The sequence below is a fragment of the Pavona decussata genome, unplaced genomic scaffold (genome assembly GCF_977016875.1).
Source record: "Pavona decussata unplaced genomic scaffold, jaPavDecu1.1 SCAFFOLD_270, whole genome shotgun sequence".
In the NCBI taxonomy this organism is placed as follows: Eukaryota; Metazoa; Cnidaria; class Anthozoa; order Scleractinia; family Agariciidae; genus Pavona; species Pavona decussata.
In genome coordinates this window covers 327,356-353,855 of record NW_028145672.1, presented here as the reverse complement: position 1 = coordinate 353,855, position 26,500 = coordinate 327,356, and the positions used below count along the sequence as shown (strand labels likewise).

Sequence of the window (26,500 nt, the reverse complement as noted above, 5' to 3'; positions counted from 1 at the left end):
ATAAGGAGGAAAATAGAGGCGGAGTTTGGCTCTATTTTATTAATATTTCCAGATGACAAGGGCAAGCTTATTGTTGTTCCAGATAATTTGAGTGTAGAGGACATCGTGAAGATGAATTTGGCCATGAAGAAAGAGCTTGACATTCTGAAACATCATTCGAGCGATATTGATAAGATAATCGACCAGAGTTCCACTTACATCCGCAAGTCCATCTTGGACATGAAATGGAAGTCACCAGGGCCAATACATCCATCTGACGTAGATATCCAATCATTTCCAGTCCCACAGAGTCTGAAGCGTTTGTTGATCGTATCAAGAAAAGCTGATCAAATTCAAAAACAATGCTCTTTGTTTAGCGTCGCAAACACGGCCATAAAAGGAGATCTTGAAACAATAGCTTCAGCGCCAAACAAAGGCTTATTAATTCAGGAGGGAATGTGCTTACAGCTGATGTCAGTAATCCATCACAACGAATCGTGAATCTTGTCTGCTCTTTTAGTCAAGACATCGTCTATGCTGTAACATGTGGTAAAACAAAGCCCCCAAAGCAAGTTCTTTTATCGTATGGTGTGAAGACCCTGACAGGCAATGTTGAGCTTTTGCAAATACTGAACAGGTTCGGACATGGCATATCATACCACCAGCTTGAGGAAAACGACACAGCACTTTGTATGGAGAAAATTGCCAGTAATCTAAACCAAAGCCCAATCATTCCTAAAGCTATTCAAGCCAACCTTTTTACGAACTTAGCATGGGATAATATTGACCATTTAGAGGAGACGCTAACAGGGGAAGGAACGACTCATCGTGTAAACGGTATCATAGTCCAGCCTCAAGTGTATGGTCCACACCTTCCTACTGCAGCAGCACCAGCACCAGTTATTGAAAACAGAGAACAATCACACAGGAACTTCAACCAATCAACCCTTACATATCAGGTGGAAGAGTAGGACCACAATCTCTTACAACTGGTGACGCAACTGACGACGAGAAAGACCAAAGTAAACTTGCGCTCAAGAAGAACTTTCTTTGGCTGCTTTCACGAAATATCGACTGTGTCAACCAGAAGATACCGCGATGGACTGGTTTCAACATCCAAGCACTTAATGATGAGAAGATAACAAAAGACATAGCGGGATACCTTCCAACTATAAATGCACCTGCTACTGAGATGAAAACCGTCAATGAATTTCTTTGCAAGTCGGATGAAACTAGAAAAGTGCTGAATCTGAAAGAAATAGTTGTTGTCATGGATCAAGCATTGTATGCCAAAGCAGCAGAAATCAAATGACAACATCCAAACACTTACAGCCTCATAATCCTTAGACTTGGAACATTCCACACAATTTGCAATTTGATGTTCATTATCGGAAAACGCTTTGAAGACGCCGGGCTGAAGGACTTGTGCATTGAGTCAGGAGTGGTTGCTGAGGGATCCATTCGAAATGTTCTTACTGGAAAGATGTATAATCGAGGCGTAAGCGTTCACAAGTGCATATATGAAGCTTTTATGAGGTTAGCTTGGAAACAGTTTGCCCTATGGGTAAATGAGGTACATCCAAACAAGTTACCTGCAGTTCGTGCTTTAGAAGAACAAGTGGCGGAAGTTGTTGCAAATGATGTCACTCAACGATCACACGATGCAATTCTACAAAGCACTGGTTTTGGAGAAGTGCATCGATTGTGGGATGCGTTCTTAGACCATCTCCGGAGTAGTAATGGTGAACAGTCCAAGTTCTGGATGTCTTACGTTGATATTGTCAACAACATCCTGCTTGCACTGATTAGAGCTTTCAGAGAAGGAAACTGGCTGTTACACCTTCATGCTATCCGAGCGATGATACCGTGGTATTTCGCTAACGATAAGGTTAACTATGCCAGATACCTACCTGTGTACGTGGCAGAGATGATAAATCTGCAGACCGACCACCCTGATGTTCATCAAGGACTGATGGCAGGACACCTCTCCGTTCAGCCGTCGGAAGGAAGTACTTTTGGCCGTCTCCCTGTCGACCAGACAACCGAGGTAACGATCAACAAAGACACAAAAACAGCTGGTGGAGTTACCAAGTTTAGCTTAAAAACAGGAGCCGTCAACCGATTCTACATGACTGCTGAGTATCGGTGTTCTTTTTTGACTCAGCTCAAATCTATGGTCCAGTTAAACCAAACAACGTTCCATCATGGGGAGTTGCAAGCACCAAGGATCTCCAAAGATGAGAAAACAGTATCAGTAGTGCAGAATCTAATCGATAGCTTGAATAATTCATTTGCAGAGAATCAAAACGTTATCAGCATTTCAACAGCCAAGGAAGCTCCCGATGATGTAAGACGGTACTTGCTACGAGCTCAGTCGATTGGTGAGGAGGAATACCAGAAATTCAAGGAAGAACGACTCCAAAGCACTTCACCAAAAGTCAAGTTCTATGATCCCTTAAAACTGAAGAAATTGAAAACGTTTTCTTCTCTCACCAAGCAAAAGAAAATCAAGACCACTGGACGAGCAGTCATACTTAAAGCAGACAGGAATCTCTTCACCAGGATGATCATCATGGGACAAAGTCGGAAGATTGATGTCAGAGATCTGCTAAGTCATAGTCTTGGTCCTTTGCCCTGGGCTCTAGCAACGCCAGAAGGCCTACCAAGGAAGACTAACAAGGCAACATTAGCAGCACAACTACAGAAGAATGAACACCTAGTGCAAAGAATTCCAGAGAATGCAGCAACTATAATAGATGCCATGGGCCTCGTACAGAAGATCAATGTTGCAAGTAGTCCAACCGCATTTGGAAGTGTTGCAAGCACCTTTTTTTTACTATGGCCTTGAATGAAAGTGGCCCGCAAAGTACTAGAATTGACATTGTGTTTGATACGTACAGAGAAATATCCATCAAGAATGTCGAGAGAGATATCAGAGGTGAGGTTCAGGGGATGCAATTAGCAAGCATCACTGCTACACAGATAATCCGACAGTGGAGGAGGTTTCTCAGTCAAATGAAGAACAAGACCAGCTTGATTCGATTTCTTGCAAATGAGTTCAAGAAAGAGAAATATAAGGAAATTCTGCAGCGCCAAAGAAAGGTTCTTTTCATTACAAGCGAAGAGGAATGCTGGAAGATCACAGGAGAAAGTGTCGAAGAGGTGCCGGAGCTGGCAAGCTTACAAGGAGAAGCTGACACGCGGCTTTTACTTCATGCTTCACACGCTGCCCAAGAGGGTCATCGAGCTGTCATTGTCGTCACAGAAGACACAGATGTTTTTGTTTTGCTACTTTCATTCTGTACAGCCATAAACACAACCATCTTGCAGAAGTGTGGATCCAGTACACGCACCAAGCTGATTGACATAAAGAAAATCACAACCGTGCTTGGTGAAGACACATGCAGAGGTCTAATTGGTGTGCACGCTTTTACAGGTTGTGATAGCGTAAGTGCATTTGCAGAAACACACCTTACGTGATAACTATCAAGCGGGTATCTGGAAACGATGTCTTCAACAACATCCTACAATTCCAAGTCCTGTCGGCATGGGATGGAAACTGCAGCAAGTGGAAGAGCGAGATGAACTTCAGTTTGACTGGATGGATGGAAAACCTGCTCCTGATGCAGTCCTAGAGCTACTTGCATGTCGTTGCACAAGGTCCTGCAAGCTTCCCAGCTGTGTTTGCTTGGCTAATGGTCTGAAATGAACAGACATTTGCACTCTGAAAGAATGCCAAAACCAAGTTGAACGTGATGAAGAAATTGATCTTTATAATTCAGATGATGACACAGATGACTCAGATGATACTGATGATGAAGATTACGTGCAAATGTTTGTTTTTGAAGTCATGTAAATAGATGGAAAAAGAGAACGAAAGAAAAAAACCTAAGAACGAAATAGAGAAAAAGAAGAAAGAAAGAAATGCCATTGTAAGTCACTTGTACATATGTTTATTTAGTCTTTCTGTCACACAATTTCGCAAGAGAGAGACTGGTAACTAGCAGAAAAGTCAAATATAATGGAGTAAAAATGTAAATATGACCAATTTTGATAATACTTCGCGTAAAGCAAGTCATTTGAGATGACAACAGTAGTATTTTGATTTAGAAGAAACGTTTCATGTAGATAAAGCCAGAAATAACAATGAAAGCAATACTAAGATTTGACTTCTTGAACTTTGATCCAGTTATCAGTCACGTGACTAAATACAGATAAAAAAAAATAAGTCAATTAACATTTGTTTTAGTTTTGTAAATTATGTAAGTTGTTCAAACCAGTGCTTTTTGACCATTATCAATTACACGTCTCCACTCGATGATAAGTTGAATAGTGTGATGATTTTGAATAAAAAAAATGAAGCCTAAGGGGGGGGGGGGGGGGGGGGAGAAACACTTCGTACACCATATAGCTGTACCGGATACATTGCTATCACCCAAAAATATAAACTGGGGATATCAAGGAACATTTTGAGGTACATTAGCCTTTGTCCCCCTGAGTAGTACCAAATGGCCAATTTTGGCCCACTGGCTCATGCACTAAAAAATATCGTGGCGGTAAAAATTGTATACATTTTCGATGGTCTCAGTAATTACACTTTCCTTTCCAGCAATGAGACACACCCTATCAAATCTAACCTGATCTGTGAAACTAATAATTTTATCTACATGATACAATGTAACCGCTGTAAGTTACAATACTGATACGAGAGACCAAACAACGCTGGCGCTAAAAAGACCGCTTTAATGAACACCGCCTCACCATAGATAACCACAGCATTAAATCTAAATCCACTACAACCACAGAACACTTGCTCACCGCTCCTAACCACACCGCTAACGACATGCAATCAATCCACATAGAAAAAGTCTACGCCAACCAAGACTCATTCCGTAAGGCCAGGGAAGTATTTTTAATCTCAAAAGGCAGAACACTTCTTCCACAAGGCCTCAATATTCGAGAAGAAATTTACTAGCAGTATTCCCTTTTACTATTATTCCGTTAGTTTTCAACTAATATTTTGCCTGTTTTAGTTTGCTCGTGCTCTCAGTCGCTCTCACGTTGAACTTTGCTTATTCGTCGCCTTCTTTTTCGTTTTCTATCTCTCCCTTACTCTTCTTTCCTCGTTTGTCGACATATCCAATCAATACATAAATTGACTTTGAGTTTTGTTGTCTTCAAAATTTTCTTTTTTAATACAATTTAGGCCATGTAACTTCCGGACAAACAAACGAGGGCGCCAGCACAAGCTTCACATACTCGAGTGTGCTATTCGCATTGGTTTTCCTGTGATGATACGTGCGGACGTACGTACATACGGACAGTAAGGTCATAACCAAAACCAAAATTTCTCGTATCGATGCGTTTCCATTTTTACTAGTGGATATGCTTTAGCATCCACGAGTGATAGTGGCGTTCCGTATGCAAATGAATCACTCACTCCGGTGTAACCAGAAGTGGAATAATAGCCAATCCCACGTCACTCGCTAGCCGGAAGCTCGATCTATTAGCCAATCACCAGCGAATCGCAACAATACACGGCTTACCGACCTGATGGCTGTGAGTCACTATTGCATGGCTGTTTTTAGCGCTGGCTGCATTCTCAAACATTAGAAGCAAGTGTCTGAAGAAGTGACAAAACGGTCTTCTTCGAAGGTGAAGCAAAAGATTCTCGACAAATGCACATTGATACAATTAAGACCGATTGTGCACCACCTTCCACTCACCGACGCGTAAATCTTGATGTCGAAGTCGAATCGACGCTGGGTGAGAAGACAAAAGTCCCTGCCGATCCCCTAAGCTCAAGAGGGATTAATAAATTCCATTTGGAAATTAATTTCCATTTAGAGAGTGACTTCGAAGTTGTCAAAGTATGCCAATGTTAATCAAAGTTATTACGAAGTCTAGCAAGCTATGAGTCACGAAAGACAATTCAATCGAACTTGAACAACATTAGTGATGCAAAAAACAGTGACACAACCGATCAACCCATGCTGCTAAACGGGAGTACTTGTGTGGCCAACCAGTATGATGAGCAGTCTAAAGACCCAGTTATTGACGTTGCGAGGAAAACTGATCAGCAATCCGTGGCGATCTCCAGATTAAGGACGAAGTCCATTCGCAATTATTAACGCGCTCGCCCTCAGCCGTAACGACAGAGAACCTTCCAGAATTCCTCACAAGAAAACGTTGAGCTTGTTTCATAAAGGCAAGGTAATTAAAGGATTTATTGTGCATTATTTAAGGAAAAACGTACCGAGCTCCTCTGAGTTTAGAAAACATTTATCTCCTGCTTTTCGTAGTATATATATAATAATAAGAATGTGTACAGCTACTGACAATTGTTAACTGCAAGTCAGACGTGACAAATCTTCGGTAGAGGCGGGTAGTAATTGTCGTCTCTATCTTATCAAAAGAAGAACTGCTAAATATAAAAAGCCTCATCAGTATTATTGTGTAGTCAAAATAAAGCTGTAACTAATTATGAGCGTTTAATAAAATTGAACAAACCAAATGAGAAACACATTTCATTTGTAAACAACGTCGATCACTTTACTAAAACAAGGAATGACCTAAAATGATCTAAAACGATTTTATTTTTTAATATATATTTTTTTAATTTTTTAACAAAGACTAGCGAGCAGCACAACGGAAATCTTCTTGTAGTTGTCCACTTTTTGTTTATTTCCGACGCATTTCGTCTCTATCAGAGACTTCTTCAGGGAAATTCCCGATAATTACTGTATCACAACCGCGGTTTTGATTAGTGCGAAGCCTCTAGTATTTCCCCAGCAACGTGGTTTTGATTGGTGCGAAGTTCCAAGTTTTTCCCCAGCAACGCGGTTTTAATTGATGCAGCTATTTTATATGGGAACTGACACAGAGTTATCTTTTATTCATGCGCTACCCTTGACTTATTTCGCGGCCTCGTTCCAGTTATGTATTCTTAGAAATGAGATTCTCTTCTGGTACTTTTGTCCAAGCCTTTTAGACATTACATATTTGAATCTGTTAAACGTTTTGCTTATGCAAATAAAAACATTTGACTATAAAAAATTGCGATAAAACATTTCGTAAAAACATTATAAAAAGGTTAAAAAACACGACGTTTCGATGTACATTACATCATTATCAAGTGAAATTAAAAATGCAAGATTGCGGCTATAAATACAAAAATGGACAATAGATATTAATTAAAATAGTAGCATTGAAGAATGCTACCGGTTAAACAAAAAGTTTCGCACGTATAGAGTCCGTTTGAGTGTTCAAGCAAGGCTTAAGTTTCTTGATGTACAGCATTTCAAATACCAAACAATCAAATTTGCTCTGACACTTTCTCAAGATGTTAAAATGGCCCTGATTCAATAGGTGTTTGCTCCCGTGAGCTTCAAGAAAATGTTTGCCAATTGCCGAGTTCTTGTGCTCAGCAACGCGTTGAAAAAGGTGTCTGGCTGTATAGCCGACATAATCTGCATCGCACAGATCACATGAGAAATAGTAAACAACGCATTGCTGATTCACAATCGACGGCTTAACTTCCCTAGGCTTAAGATCATGTTCTAATTTCCTACTAACAAAAACTGGCTGCAATATGGGGCCAATCTTATTACTTAGGTCGTTAAATTGCCTGCGAACCGCATTGGCAGCTACTTGATCCTTAAAAGGAAGGATAATTCTGATATTACGACCGCCTTCAGGCTTCTCTTCCGCTGCCTGTTCCGATACATTACGAAGAAAATTACTAATGATGGAATCTATGAGAGCCCTAGGATAATCTAGGCGACTGAAAATTGAGCGCAATTTGTTACATTCTAAATTGAAAGCTTCTGTTGTGGAACATAGAGCGTACGCGCGATGTAACATTGTTTTCACTAAAGACACCTTGTATCGTTTGTCGGTATGGCTATGGTAATGCAAGAGTAAGCCACTGTTCGTTTGTTTCCTGTAAACTTGAGTTTCAAGTTTAGTCCCACACTTGATGATTTCAATGCCAATAAAAGGAATCATACCACTGACAGGGAGTTCCATTGTAAATTTCATGCTGGGATGGAGACCATTCAGAGTATTGAGAAACTCAGAGGCAGCGTCACCACTAGGCATTTTAGCCAGGGTATCATCCACGTAACGTTTGTACAGGTCAGGCATCAGACCATCACGGGAGAGCTTCTCTTCCAGGTGACACATAAAAACATTAGCCATCAGAGGACCAAGAGGGGAGCCCATGGCCACCCCATCAGTCTGTTCATACAAAAGACCATTGAACTGGAAAAGCTGGTTGGTTGTAGCAATTTCCAGTAATTTGGCAAGCTGATCCTTCTGCAAGTTAAGGCCGTAGGTCTTGTTGAACCAATCGTTGGTGAACGCTTTGTGGACTAGGATGTTAATCGTCTCACTCAAAGGTACGTTGGTGAAAAGTGATGTCACATCATAGGAGACTAAGATGTCATCCTCATTCACGGAAATGGTACGGATTTCATCAGCTGATTTCATCAGCAAAAGCATGATCTTAAGCCTAGGGAAGTTAAGCCGTCGATTGTGAATCAGCAATGCGTTGTTTACTATTTCTCATGTGATCTGTGCGATGCAGATTATGTCGGCTATACAGCCAGACACCTTTTTCAACGCGTTGCTGAGCACAAGAACTCGGCAATTGGCAAACATTTTCTTGAAGCTCACGGGAGCAAACACCTATTGAATCAGGGCCATTTTAACATCTTGAGAAAGTGTCAGAGCAAATTTGATTGTTTGGTATTTGAAATGCTGTACATCAAGAAACTTAAGCCTTGCTTGAACACTCAAACGGACTCTATACGTGCGAAACTTTTTGTTTAACCGGTAGCATTCTTCAATGCTACTATTTTAATTAATATCTATTGTCCATTTTTGTATTTATAGCCGCAATCTTGCATTTTTAATTTCACTTGATAATGATGTAATGTACATCGAAACGTCGTGTTTTTTAACCTTTTTATAATGTTTTTACGAAATGTTTTATCGCAATTTTTTATAGTCAAATGTTTTTCTAAGTCTTTGCTTCTTCGCAAATAAAAACGGCGTTTTATTGTCTTCATTTGTTGTTGTCCATGGTTCATGTTGTTCATAGTTCCCGAGACCATTTAAAGTATAAAATTGTAATGTGTGCATTGTCACGCAATAAAAAATAAAATTAAAAACCGTGGAAAAAAAACCATGTGCGAATATTGAATGGTGTTCCGGTGGTATTCCGTGTTCTAGTATTTCCGAGTTTCTGTGTTTCGGTGTTCCGACTTCAAGTGTTTCCTGTCGCAGTGTTTCGTGTTCCGTTGTCGGTGTAACCGGTGATCACGCGTTCTTTTTTTTCGGGGTAGCACGAAAGTGTGCCGAGCGCGAGAGTCGGCGGTCGGGTACTCCAGACCGCCGACTACCGCGCTCCCCCGATAAAAGAAACGCGTGATTGGCGTTTCATTGGAAAATTCTTAAATAACAAGGACTGAAACCAGGTTTGTGAGCCCGCGAGAATGGGCACCCCCACCAAATTCAAACCCATGTTTTCGCGAAAACCGCTGGGCCCTGAAATTTGGTTTAGGTCCTTGTTATCTGAGGTCTTCCGTTTCATTGTGTCCTATATTTTAAGAAGATTTGAAAACCTAGAAATCGGGCATAAATCTTCTCACCCAGGTCTGGCAATTTAGCGACAATATATATTAAATTTAGCAACTGCGAATTTAATTTAAAGGCAGCAAATTAAATAACCGTACTTCGTAGTAACTAGAAACAATAACTGTCAAAATAATGACGATTCAATACCAGCAGTCAGTAACATGTTTTTCGTCTCACTGCGTGACTGCTCTGTCACACTTCCTGTTTGTTGTTATTTTGCTCTGGTGTTAGACTTCCCCTCAATTCTCACAAAATGAGGACGTCCGCTTTAACATTCAGCCTTCCACGCAGTCGTTTTTAGGCAGAGGGCCACATTTATAATGATACTTTCTGCCGCCGAATCTCCTGTTTAGTATAATGCGTGTGTCAGACATCATATTACGTGAAAATCAAACTTATTTCAATGCTTGCACTAATTCAAAGAGCGCTCTTTATTAGGGCACTCAGTTTCGACCAGTAAGCTTAGCAAGTCTTCTGCGGCCTGAACTAGCGGCCTCCGAAAATTAAATCAGAAAGTAAACGCAAGTAGGTACATAATGGCTAAAAAGCATAGCAGCAGTTTATGAATGTATGTCAGTGTACTTGCTTGGTTTGTTGCGCTTGCTCTTTGTTCTTCTCCTGAGCCAAGCCAAAATTTCCGCCTAAACCTGAAGGAACGCGTACGTTATTATTTACGCAATTATATATTTTAAGCGAAAGATTGTAGTCAGAAAAGATCAATAAACATTCAGGATATGAAGTCAATGAAGGTAATCCATTTGTTACTAAATTAAAAAAAAAAAAAAAAAGCGAGGTTTTTTGGCGGACGAATTCTACTTGGCATCCACGCATTTTCGCCGGATAAACGTCATCAGTGCGTAAGTAAAGTTGTCGCGTTTCCAGTACCGCAGACACGGGGTGTTGTGTACTGGAGTTCGCCAGGTCAACCACAGTGAAGTACACGGCAAGGGCAGCAAGACTAATGCGTTTATTAGGATCAGGCTGAGCCGTCTATTTACAACACTTGCGGTGAAAACTAAAAAGAATACAATTGTCTAAGTCTAAAGAAACGGAAAAACTACGAATTCGACGCCGTTATAAAGGAAAGAAAACATGAAATTTTCCAAGCGTAGCTCAAGTCTGATCTTGACTCCGGGGTCGAGAACAAATTACTCCACGTTCTCCTAAAGACTCCTTAGCCCCGTGAACTCCTTACAGCTTGAAAACTCCTCGCAACTGAGAAACTTGCTTACAGAAAAAGGATCTTAATACATGTCTTTGACGTAAAGGAAATAATCATGAGAAAAGCTTTGTGCGGCTAGCCAAAAAAACGGATATTCGGTAATCATGCAATCAATAAAACAAAGCTACAAACATAAAAGAACAAATAGTCCCTGAGTGTTTCTAAAGTGCATTGTTCTTGTCAGAACGTGACAAAAGTAAAGACTTTATTTCAACAGGCTGGTCCATTAAGCTCAAAGGCTGATATCCATAAGGACCCTGCATCTTTAAAAAAATTTAATACTTACATAAAGAATAAAACTTACATCATTTAAGAAGCCTGAACGTCACGTGGTCAGTTTAAACCAATCCGGTGAATATTCTGGTGAAGCAATTCCTATTTATATCTTTGCCTCACGTTTTCAGTATAACTAACCAGGAAAAAGAGTTCACTGTCTAAGTTTTTCCACATTTTCATTTGGTAGGTCTCTATATTTACATATCACGGTCGATAACGTCTTTATTAAGCAGCCGGTGAGAAAACTGCTATTTTCGTCTCGTTATCAGCGATGGAGAGACTTCTTTTTTCTGTGATTGGGATCGTCATTCTCGTTCTGAGTGTCAATCAACAAGTGAAAGGGAATGCTGGTAAGAAACTGGTATTTTAAATACTTCTAGCTGCACTGAAGATAACTACAGTAGATCCTATTTTAGAGCGCTCTTGTGTTCCGTGACCGCATCGCGACAGTTATTTTGATCGATTAAAAGATTCGACTTGAATTCAATACAGGGAGTATGAAACAGCTTTATTTATGTCGCGACATTTGCCCTTTAGACCAGCTAAACGTGAGCTCTATGATAAATTACTTTGGTAAGTCCCACGCAACAGAGGATATAAAACCACACAACTGTGTTGGATGAATCAGGCCACGGATGTGGCAGGTTTATTAATGCTAAAACTGACAACATCGCAATAAATGTAAACGGTTACACTTAATTAACAAACGTGGGGCGAAAAACAACGCCACTAATATTGACTAGTAGACAAAGAAACAGTAATAACCCGTTGGCTGGCGAAAGGGGAGGGGGCGGGAAAAAACTTGTTTCTTGATATGAGCACACTGATGGCAAAGGAAGGAAGGACGCTTTTAACAAGGAATCTTGACTATGAACCTAGTCAGAACCGCCCTAACACGTCATTGGTTAGACTTTACGCAATCTTGGTACCTAGCACCGATGACCTCAACGGGTTATCACGCGGGCATCATGTCGCGACATAAATAACATTATGGGTTCCATAATGTTTGCTTATCTTATACCCCGCATAGTTGTATTGAATTTTTACCATTCCAGAATTACATACACAGTGTCCGACTAAGTCAGCCTTTCCATTCGGCCAACTGAATCCGTACAAGCCTTTTTAAAAAGCAAAACATTCGATGTTCGACAACGGGTAGACATCAAGAATCAGGATCTCCTGGTCTATGGTCTTACGTAACCAGACTCACTTAAAATATGATGCCATATGTTTTGAAGTAACGTACGAAAGTAGAAAAGTAACTCCGAACGGTTTATATGTTTTGAATTCTTCAGGTTAGGATCGTATCATTACAGGAAACTAGTAATGATAAGCAAAGCTAAAAAAAAAAAAAAAACAGAACGCAGTCGAAGATAGCATGTGGATGCTGGTAGTAATATGGGTCTAATATGAAGATTGAAAGCACTGAAATAATTGATAAGAAAACCTTAGTACAAAAGACACCAAATTATTTAAAACAGCATTATTTAATATCTTCCAAGTTTTGTAATCGATATCGTTTTCCTTAATCACCTAATGCCTGCCCGGCCTAGGAGGGATATTTTTTGTCCTGTATAGTTCTAGTTATCCTCAGGAAAGACCGACCAATCATTTTAACTTTTCAGTATTTATGTAAGTCTGCTTATTGTATAAACGTAATAACCTTAAAAATTTCTCATCCTTTCTGGAGTTATATATATTTTTAGTGCATATGGAGCAAGCTGCTAACAAACTGTTCACATACTACTCCCAAGTATTTGTAGCGGGTTTGGAGTATTTGATAGAGCTTTGGATTTAACTATAATAGGTCAATTGTGCCTGATGAGTTTTGATTTTCCTTTTTTGAATACTCTTTATTACTCGGGCCGTAAGGCGGACCGAGTTAAGGTTTCGGTAGCATTATCAAATTCTTTTTTCTTTTTGGGGTCGCGATGGGCCGAGAGATAAGACTTCGGGCCACGAGTTATTGTTCTCGGTCTCGTTTTTTGTACTCGGCTGGTACGAGTTACGTTTTCTGTCGTGTTATCAAATTCTTTAAATTCTCGGTCGCGTTCTTTGTTTTCGGGCCGTGAGGAGTGTTTACAATATGCGAGCCAGACGTGCGAGGATAAGGTAAGGTATAGTGGGCACTGGTAAATGGTTAACCTAATGTTAATTTGGTGTACTTATCTTTCTCTTTCTCTCTCTCTCTCTCCCTGTACCATTATGGTGTTAGTAGTTCTAGTTAACGCCCTCTGAAAAATGGAAGTTGTCTGAATGATAATTTGGTATCCTTCATTTGAATTCCTTTGCTTTACTGCTTTTCCTATAATTTGAACTTCATTGCTATAGGCAATAGGTAATTCCCTTTAGATCTGTCATAATTTTCCACAGTTTTGCCCTTTTAACTCGCGGGTTAAATCTGAGGCAAATTCACAGCGTACTGAATGTGATCATGACTGTGATGTCATGCCTGGTTGTTATCAATAGTACAACGTTTTTTTGTTTTATGGCGCCAACAGCACCGCCAACACCAGTGCCGACAACGCCAGGTAACTGATGTTCATTTTTGTTGTAGCTAAAGAAAAACAATGTTCATGCATTGGAATCACATGTACTATGTACTACCTTTTTTCTCTAGCGGAAGACGTATGCCCGATTCCTATGGATACAACTTTTATTATTGACTCATCTGTCTGTGATGACCCTGACAACTGGAATCGCGTGCTGAAGTTTGTGAAAACTTTAGTCACCTTTTTCGACGTGTCAAAACCGGTAGGACGCATTGCCTTGATCCCATTCGCTACTGATGCTGAAGTGGTACTCAAGTTTAACACCTTAACTGGAAGCCTTCTGAATGGAGAAGAAGTCAATAGACGAGTTGACCTCCTACCATGCCAGGGTGGTTCAAGGCGAATTGACAAAGCATTAGATCTGGCAGACAAGGAAGTGTTGACTCAGGCCGGCGGAATGAGAGGCGTATCAAGGGTAAATTTCTATTCTGTTAATTATCAGGGTGAAACATTTCTCAAAGAACTGTACTCCAAATTGTTGTGTTATTCATAACTGCACTACAAATTGTTGCTTTAGAGCAGGGAAGGCGCAGTGGTGAAAGCAGTCGCCTCCCATGAATGTGGCCCTGGTTCAATTTTTTTCTTCCTGTTGCCGATCAATGTGAAATTTATTCCATTTAGTATTCTTGGATTGAAGCTTGTGAGGATTTATATTTTGGCAAAATCGATATTGGCATGACGACGATAAACACAAAAAATTCTAAATTAGAGAACAGTAAATTTCGGGCGATCCAGTTTTCAATTAGAAAAGCCTCCACTAAATTCTTAAACTGTGGTATATAACAAATCAAATGGACAAGAAAAAAAAAGTTATGTATGTTTGATTGCAAATAAATTACAAAAACATTTTAGAACTGAGTTTTTCTGTGGTAATAGTGAATGGACGTTAAAATAAACACTGCTTTGATGAGGTGACCTGAAAATATTGTCAATCTGTTCCTTTAAGTCATCGTTTGAAGCGACCAAAGCTTTACTGATGATTTTGTTTGTTTCAATACCGAGAATGAAAGGTTTCTTCTTTGGGATCGTTCGCAGTAGCTTTTCTTGTAATTTTTTAATTTACGCGCTTTTTTCATGAATCTCAGAAACGGCTCGAGAGATTGTCGTAAGATGTTCTTCGCGCATTTTTGATGACGCCAACAACTCTTTTTTCAAAGTTTCAATGAAGTTGATAGTCGGGAAAATCATTAATTTTAACGATGAAGAGTACACATAAACCGACGTAAATATTCACGTTACAAACTCAACATTGACAAGTTATGGTAGTTTATCCTATGCAATAGAGAATACAACCAATCAGAAAGCTAGAAACCGTTGTATATTCTGCGGTATGCAACTGGTAGTATTCCACGAAAAAAATCCCGGCTTTTCTCGCGGCCTACAAAGTTTTCCCGCCTAAAGATCGATTGTAGAGCCTGCGACAGGTCAAAATTTTCATTCAGAAAAAATAACTCAGTAACTGAAACGTGGAAGAAGAATACCCCAGTTTTGACCTTAATTTTGAATTCCTGGAACCAGACGTCGAACAGGAAAGTTAATTCCATGAGTGGCATGGGATAAATTAGTTATGCAGTGCTTTCTGGTGGTATACCGTGAATATCCCACTCGAGACTTGATTTTTCTTTGTATACACACGAGCCTTTTTAGGCGAGGGTGAATACTAAGAAAACTCAAGTCACTCTTGGAATATTTCTCGGTATACCACACGAAAGTATTGCATAACTAGTATATATTCATATCAGTGTGTACGATATTCCGCCGGGACTGGTATATTTTATATTTAATACCGTGCTATTATTCTTTTGGGTGACCACATGCAATGTAAAATAATAATAATAATTTAAATGTGTAGCGTATCATTAACGTTGAATTTGTTAAAAAATTCTAAAGCAAGAAATGTCAGAGAAACTCGTTCTTAAGCTCGCAACAGGGAGATTAACAAGACTTTGATGACGTCAAACAATAACTTCAGGGCACACTTTGGCAACATTCTCGATGTTTTGAAAGAGTTAATTTTTCGTTCACTTTACGTTTACCATACAAACACTATGTTTTGAAACGCTTTGCGATTTTTTTTTTTTATCAAACGTACAGAATTTTTTCCATTTTTGTACATTCTGGAAGGCACAAAATTCACGATTTCGAGATTTTTTGTTTATCATCGTCATGGTAATGTCGATTATAATACTAAATATCAATCCTGACAATCATCAATCCAAAATCAATAACTGGTGTAAATTTCATATTGATCGGTATCGGAGAAGACTACCAAATAGCCGGTTGAAAAAGTGATGAACCGTATAGATACGTTAATCCCAAATAGTTCAGTTTGTTTTGATTGAGTTTTCTCTAACTTTGTTTGTAGCCTGTGTTTATAATCATATCTGGAAAGCAAACAACGGACGAAGGACCATACACGCCTCTTGATGAGGTCTCTTCTCGCCTTCAGAGGAAAGGAGCAGCCGTTTTCGTGTTGGGTGTAGGGAAAGAAGTTGATCCGTTAGAACTTAGCAAAATTGCTTCTGCCTCAGATAATGTATTTAGAGTTGACTCATTTGAGGACTTGGACGACAAAGCTAATTCAATAAAGAGAGGCATCTGTAAATTAGGTATTGTTTGTATTTGTTTATTTCAGGATACAAATGTATATAATGATACTGGTAGCCAGGGGGAATGTTATATGAGTATTAAGATCATTGTTTGTCTTGGTGAAATTTGCTGGACTATTCGTTCACTCCTGTGAGATGTAAATGTTGTGGACATTTTGGTTTATATGGTTAAACGAGTATATTTTTCGTGTAATTTATTGTGGCATTTTTTTCTTTCAGCACCACCGTTTCCCACACCAACCCCAACAGGTAAGAAAGCACAAGTTTGTTTAAGAGGCGATTTCCAATTTGTTGACCGAAGATTTGTTCTTCAGTGACTGACCTATTTCACGTGATTTCACAATTTGTAATTGTATATTATTGTTCACGTTTTTTTCGCAAAGTTGGGAAGAAATTTTCGTGGCATCTGTGAAGAGAGAAAAACAAATAAGCAATCGAGAAAAGTAAATATGAATGACAAACAAGGAGGATAAAATTGAAACTGAAGGGCTACTAGTAGGTAGCACTTGGTTAAACACATGAACATTAACATCAGATGAAACAAAATACGAAACATGTTTGGGAGAATTCTAGACGTTTCCGGAATGTTACAGAAACTTCTTAAGAAGGGAAAATTCAAAACGGTTGGAATTCTCCTCAAAATATGAAGGCGTCATTTAATCTAATTTGATTGGCAAGGAAGATTCAGTGTTTGTAGTATTACAAATGCCTTGTCAAGAGTACATGTTCTTTTGTGGGTTAAAATCCTTTCACTCGCAAGAGTGCCATATGGCACAAGAATGCATTACCGTGCTCAATATTGGGTCAATTTGTATCAAATTTGGACACCAAGGGCGCTTTCCATTCGACCAAAAATTCCGGAAATTCCGGGTTTGGAAGCGAATGGAACAGACATTTTCCGGAATTTCATTCCGGAATTTTGGGTGTACCTCGCGAGGTTGGCCTAAAATTCCGGAAAATCGGAATAACCGGAAAATTCCGTTCCATTCGACCATTCCTAGATCCTGCTCGCGCCCAGTTTCTCAGAGCCCGGAAATCGAACTCAACACTTCTGCTCAATATCAGTGTTCCGCTTGTTATTATGCGACAGATGACTTGAATGTTCTTTTGCACCACTTTTACATCGGAGCCACGGCAAACTTTCGTAAGTAGTGCGAAAATTCTGAAGTGATCCTTAAACTCGTCAGGAAAATAGAAAGGTATCGTGCCCTCAAAGTAGTCGCGGACTCGGTTTAAATTCCTACGCATGTAGGAGCTACCCACACTGAACAGCGTTATGTCGTCGTCCTTGTCCAATACTTCGCTTATTTCAACTTCATAGTCGTCCAGCAACTCTAAAGCAAGTAAAATAGACAAAGAGTTCGCCATTTTTTTATTCCCCTGTTTATTTGGTATTTTCGCGCGAAAATTGGTACGTGATGGACTGGGACGGCTTTTTTCAAACCAACCGGAAAATACTGTTCCATTCGTCACATGAAATACTCGAAATTTCATTCCGGAATTTTTGGTCGAATGGAAAGCGCCCCAAATCTGCACAATGGAAGTATAAAATCGTACCCCCCTCCTACATGAGGTATGATTAACCACTCCTCCATTTTTTGTATTTTTTTTTCCTCTTACGCTTCTAAGACCAAGCCACCACTTGACAAGAAACTATGTACTGAGATCTGCAAATTAAGCTATAGTTTAGGGGTAAACCCAGTGTATAAGAGAAGTGAGATGTATTTTAACGTTTTTATTTTCTCAATTGAAACACTTTTCATTTTTTTCTGTTACTTCCTTTGTCTTAGCTGGAATGATTTATATAATACCCCAGATAAAACCTTTTAATTGGTGTATTACAGTTGGTATAGGGGTTCACAAGTGCCGTTTTACAAAAATACGACATTTACCATGGGAGTGAAAGGGTTAAAGCAATGTTACAAATTATAATCCATCAAATATTTTCGCTCGCCCGCGATTGGTCTAAACGCCTCACGTGACCGAATATACCCCAGCTAAAACTGGGGAATATCCGATGTTATTATTCAACACATTGTGATAATGCCCAAATATGGTCATGTTGAACTCAATATATGTCGTCCGCACACAACAGATATCCTGCCATATACGTAGTTTCCGTGCACAGTTTTCGTGAGTCGGGGAGATAAATGGCAGAGCGCTTTCAAAAAGTATAAACGACCTCGCAAGATCACCAAACTATTAATAACGCTGTTTTATACACAACCAAGGTTGCTGTTAAGAATTGTAATGGTTAGTGCAAAAACTTTTACTGCTTACCTAGCTTTCTATTTGTGAACTGACTGGCAAATTACAGTTCAGCAAAAACGTTTAATATATTTTTCGCTAGACTTTTGGATTGTTCCGTATTCTAGGGCTCAGAAATTGCAAAGAGTACATGTATTTCCTTAGATTGGCTCTTTCAACCGTTAAACAGAGATCTTGACTCGTCTGGAAGAGATGGAGAAAACCACCTGAGAAAATCCGAGCTCGCACTGAAATGCCTTGAGAAATTTTAGCTTTCTAGCAGACAAAACGAAAGACGAAGTCCACGGAGTACAAAGTAATTATTCTCAGAAGCATTAGAGCCGCTTGAAAAAACCGTTTAGTTTCACAAAAGATCCAGAGTTCTTGCAAGGAACATGGCATTAGATGCGTTTGTCAAAACCCTGAGGAAAGATAGTGAAATTACAATACTCAGACAGATTTCGTTCAAAACCAGTGCATTTTGGAAATGCCCGCCTTCATTTTGTCGAAAAGGAATTAAACGTTTCGCATATCCATGTACACTAAACGTACATTAATGTACCTGTTATAGTGGAAGTGCGCTACAAAACAGGTTTACAGACACTCTCCCGTCCACACTACAACGGGCGACTGCTGATTGTTTTAACGGTCATCTGCGCATGCGAGAAATAAAGGCGCCCACTTAATCTCGTACCCAGAGTCCTCAGCCTTTTGGTCAGCGGGTAGGCGCCAGAAGAGACTCTGGAGAATTCGAAAAAAATTAAATTTTTTGATTGGCTGCTCTGTATAAGCTCTGTAACGGCTTCCATTGTTTTACCGCAGAAATCCTGCGGTAATAAAATTCCCGTACCCCCTTAGCGGCTTTTGAAGAGCTTCAGCCATTACCCCCTCTGTAAAAACTTAACCGTTCTTCAGTTTCGGAGATTGTAATGGTGATTGAATGCGCATGTGCTTGTAGAAAGGTGAAAGAATACCTCCCATCCCCCCACCCCCAGTCTGTAGTCAATTTAGGTGGGAGGGGAGGTAGTTAGTAGGACCATGCCCTTCTTTTTCTCAACGAAATTAAACCTATAGGCCATATCGATTCGTCTTACCCTGACAGTGACACATTCGTACCCTGGGTCCCCTTGAAATAAGAGTTTGTTTTTATCCATCGACAGGGCGATGTCCACAAGGATGGAAAGTGTTCAACAGATCGTGTTTTATGGCTTTCATAAAACCGACGGCTACGTGGAACGATGCCCGCTATGTGTGCAAATCTCTTGGAGGCGACTTGGCAAAAATAACCTCAGCAGCTGAAAACACTTTCGTCTATGGCTTAATCGCAGGTAGGCTGGACTATTGAGTTAATCCAAAACTGAAAAGACTTAAGTTTTAAATGAACCCTCAAGTTGCAATAAAGAAAACATTTTGCGCTGCGATCTCTTGTTATTCAAGATTACTGTCAATCATAATCTTATCTCTCGACCTCCGGGTTTTTAAAAAAGGGGCCTTATAATAGTCTATTTATAAAAAGATTCCAAATTTGGGTTCCTTTCGGTTTACTTTTGCGGTCTTCTTAACGCTCGAGGGGTACCGATACTCCCCCCCCCCCCCCCCCCCACCAACGACTCCTGGGGTTAACAAAGAACCTTGCAACACTTTTGTCTTTACGGCTTACTGATAAAGCATTGTCGAACTACAACTGTGCAGGTTTAAACACTGCAGACGGCATCCCAGCAAACATTTCATGTTAGCTGTACGTATAGACCAAGATCATTTTTTTTTTGGTCCTTGCAAAATACAATACCACAATACCACAAACCTTGATCCAGGATGGACCCTCCGCATAAATGACATATCAGGATGTTTCCAAACTTAAATCGATAGACTGTGCTGTGCTCCAAAAGTCAAGGCTCGTAAAATAAGTGCAGAGTTTCCTAAGCGGTGCTGGGAATTAAGACGTTGTCTTTGATTGGATGTTCTGCCAATTGATTTAGTTTGGGAACTTCAGTGAAAAGTGCTTCCTTTCAGAATTACATATAATTTACTTCAATTTTGATGCATAGCCTTATCTAAATCTGCGTTATTATGTAAAGTTAAGTTTTTTCCGTTTTCTATCACGTTTGTAATTTATTGTAATTTTTTCCATTATGTTCTCGTGCACGTCTTGTCCCGCCTCGACTAGCTTTGTGGCTATTTGGGGGACAAGCCCCTTATATAATCTGAATTTGTAAATAAATTGTAAGATTTGCTAGTAAAAAAAAAAAGAATATAGCTTAACTTTTAGCTACTCTTCCTTGTAATAGAGATGGAGGCGCAATTCTATCCAAAAGTATCTTGCGGCGCTCCCCAGCAATATTACTTACCTGTATAAATTTGTTTTATTAAGGAGAACTTGGAAACCTTGGCCACGTGCACATTGGTCTCAAGAAAGCAGGGGACGGCAACTTCTACTGGGTTGATGGAAGCAGAGTTACTACTTCATTCTGGGACTCCGGCGAACCCGATGGTTCGAGTGATTGTGGAGGCTTTGATAGCAGCGCTTCAGCTCCTGGAAAATGGCGTGACGATGGATCATGTGATAGCAGATACGGTTATATTTGCGAAATGCCTGCCCTGAAATGAGCATTAAAGAAGGCACAGAAATAAGAAACCTATAATCAAATTTCCAGGGCCGCAACAACTAGATTCCTATCTTGATTTTAAAGGATGCCTTTGCGTGTAGGTTGGCAAATGTAGACTAGTTTCCTGATTGGAAATCTAATCAGAAAATACTTTAAACACAAGGCTTTTATATGATTTACCCGCTGTCCTTTTACGCGGCAAAATTAGAAAATGAATATCAGTTGCAGTTTTTCCAATGCTTGTAGCATCGGTTTAATACCCTCTCAGAAAATTCCAAATCTAAATAGTATTGCATTATCAGTGTCGATTAGTCTGGAGCAATGATTGTAAAACCACCGTTAATCTCTAAATAAAATTGCTGTTGTTGTCGTTGTTGTTTGAACGGTGAATTGTGCATTTTATTACATTTAATTTCAAGCGTAGGGTCAACAGTGGCCAGACCCAACAAACCTACAACGACTTTATGAGATGAATGCATTTTCACCCTAATTAAGAAACAATTGACTGTTGGTGGCAAACCAATCTTATCATCTTGAGAATTGGCTAGCTCTTACAACAACAATTAAGAATTTACTCAGCCTGGGCGGTACCCAGTTACCAATTTTAAACCCACAAAGACGTCAGTTCAGTAGGGAAAATTTGGCCTTTGCTCGAATTGCTCGCAAAAATTACACGGGTGCTCGCTTGCTCGTGCTCGCAAAAATTTTGCAACTGCTCGCATCCTTTTAAGAACAATTTGACAAGTGCTCGTGCTCGCAAAAATAAACACATTGCTCGCATGCTCGCAAATGCTCGCAAAGACCATTCGATACCCCTTTCAGTGATCACCTCATCCGCTAATTACAACTGGCACGGTGGTAACTGACATTGAAAACAACGCTGTAATTTAAAGCAGTCCATGGTTGCCACTGCCCGTGTGATATGGCTGTAAGGCACTGGCTATGCCCCGGGGCTGTATAGTGTGACGTTGCATTACAAATGGTTTATTTTTATCGACCTATATAAACATATCAAACACTCCCCATAATTTCGAGTCGACACCACCTTATCTCAATTCAAAGCGCTAAAAACGTAATCAGTCTTTGGCAATACGACGGCTAGAGCGTATGTAACTTGGATGTATACTGGGGAAGTAATAGCCTGGGCATATTTCCTCGACGACTAATTATTTGCACAATTCGACGACCTTCTAACCTCTTTTAGCAAGAAAGGAAGTGTTTCATCCGTACTTATGAATATCACTTACAGGGGATTCAATAACTTATAAATTACTTGATGAGAATTAACTTGACATTATCGACCAAAGCGAGTTCGTCGTGAAAATGGCGAGATCCTTGTTCATATTTGTACTTTGTTTTTTCCTGCCGCAACATTCCTTGACGGCTCGGATCAACAGTTCAAAACGCAGCGAGGACACGACTAAAGATGGATATGTCTTCAACAACGTTTATAACTCAGGCTTGAGTGCATCACAAGTGCAGGAAATTCTCAAACGCATGAAAGCAGTCGAAGAAAAATTACACGAGATAGAGTTGAAAGACACGTCAAAAGGTGAGTACTTGAACCTCTCTGTGTGTCCACCTGTCGAAAGCCACCGCTTGTAAAAACATACCACATTTTTCGGGTCTTTTCAGTATATAATTACTTATCATCTTTCTATACTTGGAACATCTCGTTTGCGACCACTTTCAGAGTGGATTGTTTGAAATTTGTTATTGTTGTTAACCCTGTCTAGACTAGGCGGGAAGAGGAAAGGGATTCTGCCCGCGCAGACTTTGAACCTTTATAACTTTTTTTTTAATAAATGCGTAAACGACACCAGACTTTGTGACAATTTCATATGGTAAGTCAGGGCTTGTTGACCTTGATATTACCATGGCAACCAAACTTTGACAGGCAGGTTTATCAGAAATCAGAAGTTTCCTGTAAAACATAACTTTCTTACCTTAATGACCTACCAATGAGATAATTATAATTTAAGGCATTTCAAGATTTTAGTGTGCATTTGTCGACTGAAACTAGTATACGAACCAGATAACATGCTACTTCCTTTCATTCTGTTTAAATTCACTTTACAGCTCGATGCCCACCGGGATGGACTTAAGCTAGTTTTTGAGCACATTCTTTCCCCCAAGACGAAACGTGTAGGATGGTGTAACTGCTGTTATTTTTGGTACTTATCAGAGTAATTCAGTGAAAATACTGGATTGATTAAGTTACCGCAAGGTGAGTTGTCTGACGTCTGTTTGTTGGAGGCGCCCAGGGGTCAAATTCACGAAGCCATCCTAAGAAGTTATATCTCAATTCTTAAGTATTGTTTCGTAACAATAAGCTATTGTAAGTTAAACAATGGACTTGTCAAAAAACCTGGTCTCCCCAGTGGCCTGGAGTGACTGAAGGGCTGGTGATTCCTAGGCTCGAATTCCGCCGCTCCCTGTGAGCGCGGGCTCATTTCCCGAACAATCGCTGGTCAGTCATGCCTAGCGATTCCAAAATCATCTTAGAAGAGTGATCAAAACTACTATACTCGAACAGGACCCACCAAACCCCAAAATAGATGGTGGCCTCTGCCTACACACCCCCTTTCTCAACCTCAAAAGATCCAGCAGTAGAAATTGGCAATGAGATTCAAACCTTACTTTTCTTGTTTATCTAGCAATGCTGACTCTTGCTTGCTAAATATGTCTGTGTCAACTCAAATTTTAAAGCCAATAAAATTTTGTCGGTAGTGTTAATGAGATAGGTGGTGTCTTCGATAACCCCCCTACCCCAGACAAGGTGGGTCCTCCTCGAACAAACTTGCTATGACCAGTTCCCTTAAAGAAAATGCAGCTAATAGTATGACGTCGTATCTTCAACTATCCATTTCCTGGGAATTTGGGAAATAGTTTCTAAATCGAAGTCTCCCCTAGCAAGGGTTGTTGAACGAAGTAAAGTTTACTCAAGGTGAAAAATAGATTTATGCTACACTAGTACTTTCCGCGCTTAGATGTCTTCCTACCATCCAGTTCTTTAGTCAAACACTAATGTGCCATTAGCTATACAGCCGCTTTTTGTACGTTGCTTCTCGCAAAATAAATTCCTCCCCTCCTTCTCATTATTTTGCTTTGTCCTTGAATGATAAATGTTTCATCTTTGATGCTGTAAATTCTTATATATTTACGCAGCCACCGCAGCTCCCCGCACTGTGGAATGCTTTACCTCTTGCGATACGGAAATCTAGACCACTTCAGCATTTTAAATCCTCACTTAATTAAAACTTTCTTTTTCAAGTAGCTTTTGATGCCTAGTATAACCGTATTATACTTTATGCTGTAATGCGCTTTTGATCATTCTATGTTAAAAGGAGAATATAAGTTATTAATTATTATTATTATTATTATTGTTATTGTATTATTACTATTATTATTGTTATTATTATTATTATTATTATTATTATTATTATTATTATTATTATTATTATTATTATCATTATCAACTATTTAGTTATTATGTTGTGGTCTCAACAAACTGAGCTCATCCAATAGCGAAAGGAATACTTTTTTAAGAGTTATGACGTTTCGAATTATGAATGAGAAGCCTAATGACTTTTATTTGCTTTTAAAGCCATTTCATTTGTTGTTATTGTTTCTTTTTCTTAGGGGATCTGGCCTCCCTGACACACGTTTGGATTGGACTTCACAGGGGAGGAGACGGGAACTTCTACTGGGTTGACGGAAGTAGCATTGCCGCCGGCTACTCAAACTGGGACACAGGCGAGCCAAACCGAAGTTTTGAAAAGTGCGGAGTGTTCTTCAGCGGCCAATCAGTTCCTAGTAAATGGCACGATACAGGTTGTGATAACAAGTGGGGTTATATTTGCAAAATGTCGAAGCTGAAATAGATTGAAACGCACGAGAAATCAATCAACTGCATTGGCAACGGTTTCAATTAATGCAAATTTCCATTTTGAGACTGATGATTTCATTTAGTGGATTGTAGCTGCAATACAATAAAACGAGTTCTATATAAACCTGTATTTTGCTTCACGTTACCCACACCAAAAAAGCGACTGTCAACCAGACCTAACCCAAAAGATCTGGGAACGAGTTAAGGGGGATCTAGTTCCCAGATCTCTGTTTCCCTGTCCGTGAGGTTTCATCTTATGAAGACCTATTGCACACAAAGTTTGAAAAAATTGAAATATCTTCTTGTGATATCCTTACGCTCAACGCCTAGCTATCGAAAGACGTATTCCAGTAAATCTTGGTTTTCACGTTAACTTGCTTTGTTCCTTTGATATAACAGATCATTACAGTGATCGTATGTGAAAATATGGCTGATTCACTTAGTGGGAATATTCTGTACTGTCTGTTTCAAATTCCGAGAATGTCGCCAACTTGTAGAGGAATAAGTGAAAAACAAGGTGATTTTTTTTAGTCACTTCTTACTCTTCTGCTACGCCGGTAAAATAAAATCTGAAAAATACAGAAAAACTGCAATTTTATAGTATAATTATAATAAAAAGATGCGCCTTAATACACTTTTAAACTTGTTAAAAACGTCTTCCTTACAAATAATCATAAGCAGCTGGTTCCAAATTAATTATTAATTTGAAATTGTTAGATAAAATCAATAATTCTGTGAAATCGTGCGGAATATTACAGCTTATAAACACAACACATTGTAACACTATCTGGGGTGAAAATTCAAGCCATTATACCGGTATTTCTCGGCTATCAGTTACTTTTAATGGGTCTCAGTTAAAGTTTACTTGTATCACGTATTTGGCGGCTTTGTCAGTCGTATCACTCCGGCAGTGTCCCTCTCCGATTACACTCAGTTCACAGTCCCCTACTTTTCCGTGGGATACTCGAGACTCCTACGCTTCGGTCGAACTTCCGCCCTCAGTTTGTAAAGGCGAGCGCAAGCTCCGGAGAGTATCTAAACTACTGAGGGGGGCCCTAGTCAAGGTACGTTGAGTGGTGGAGAAGGAGCGAGAGAAAAATGTTTCCCCCGCCTCCCCACTCCCGCTCCGCTCAGTAGTTTAGACACTCTCCCCAGGTTGCCTTCGCCGTTAAACCAAGATGGCGGGAGTTCGATCGAAGCGTCAGAGTCTCGAAAATCTCACGGAAACGGTAGGGGACTGTGGACAGTCTACTCTCCGATTAGTTGCACAGGGTCGAGTTTCATCCGAGGATTTCCGAAAAACGTTTGACTGATTCTAATCTAATAATAAATGTGGCCCTCTGCCTAAAAACGACTGCGTGGGAGGTTAAGTGTTACAGTCAACCCAGGTCACGCGTGAACGATATTTTTGAAATTTAAACGAAGTTTTGAAATTTACATGCATATGTCAGTTTTGAAAATCGCCAACGAGATTTCAGAGT

The 26,500-nt window shown here is 39.7% G+C and overlaps 2 protein-coding genes and 1 long non-coding RNA gene across 3 annotated transcripts in view; 2 read left to right on the top strand and 1 right to left on the bottom strand.

Moving 5' to 3' along the window:
- Positions 1-7,017: 7,017 nt before the first annotated feature.
- LOC146455726 (uncharacterized) lies at positions 7,018-8,481 on the bottom strand. Its single transcript, XM_085093941.1, has one exon. It carries the CDS (start codon positions 8,479-8,481, stop codon positions 7,204-7,206), a length of 1,278 nt encoding a protein of 425 aa, XP_084950067.1. The 3' UTR covers positions 7,018-7,203.
- Positions 8,482-13,580: 5,099 nt separating this feature from the next.
- The window catches only part of LOC146455720 (adhesion G protein-coupled receptor L4-like), an 82,171-nt gene continuing 69,251 nt past the window's right edge, over positions 13,581-26,500 (top strand). The window contains exons 1-4 of the mRNA XM_085093867.1: positions 13,581-13,647; positions 13,737-14,083; positions 16,034-16,277; positions 16,497-16,526. Coding sequence (XP_084949993.1) covers positions 13,605-13,647; positions 13,737-14,083; positions 16,034-16,277; positions 16,497-16,526 — 664 coding nt within the window. The 5' untranslated portion in view covers positions 13,581-13,604. The remainder of the gene's footprint in view (positions 13,648-13,736; positions 14,084-16,033; positions 16,278-16,496; positions 16,527-26,500) is intronic.
- On the top strand, positions 21,966-23,235 carry LOC146455725 (uncharacterized). Its single transcript, XR_014858966.1, has 2 exons — positions 21,966-22,682; positions 23,210-23,235. It is a non-coding gene; the product is annotated as an uncharacterized LOC146455725 (long non-coding RNA).

Bases quoted from the DNA above. Each gene is read 5' to 3' on its own strand.
- LOC146455726 (XM_085093941.1), bottom strand. From the start codon at position 8,481: ATGCTTTTGCTGATGAAATCAGCTGATGAAATCCGTACCATTTCCGTG.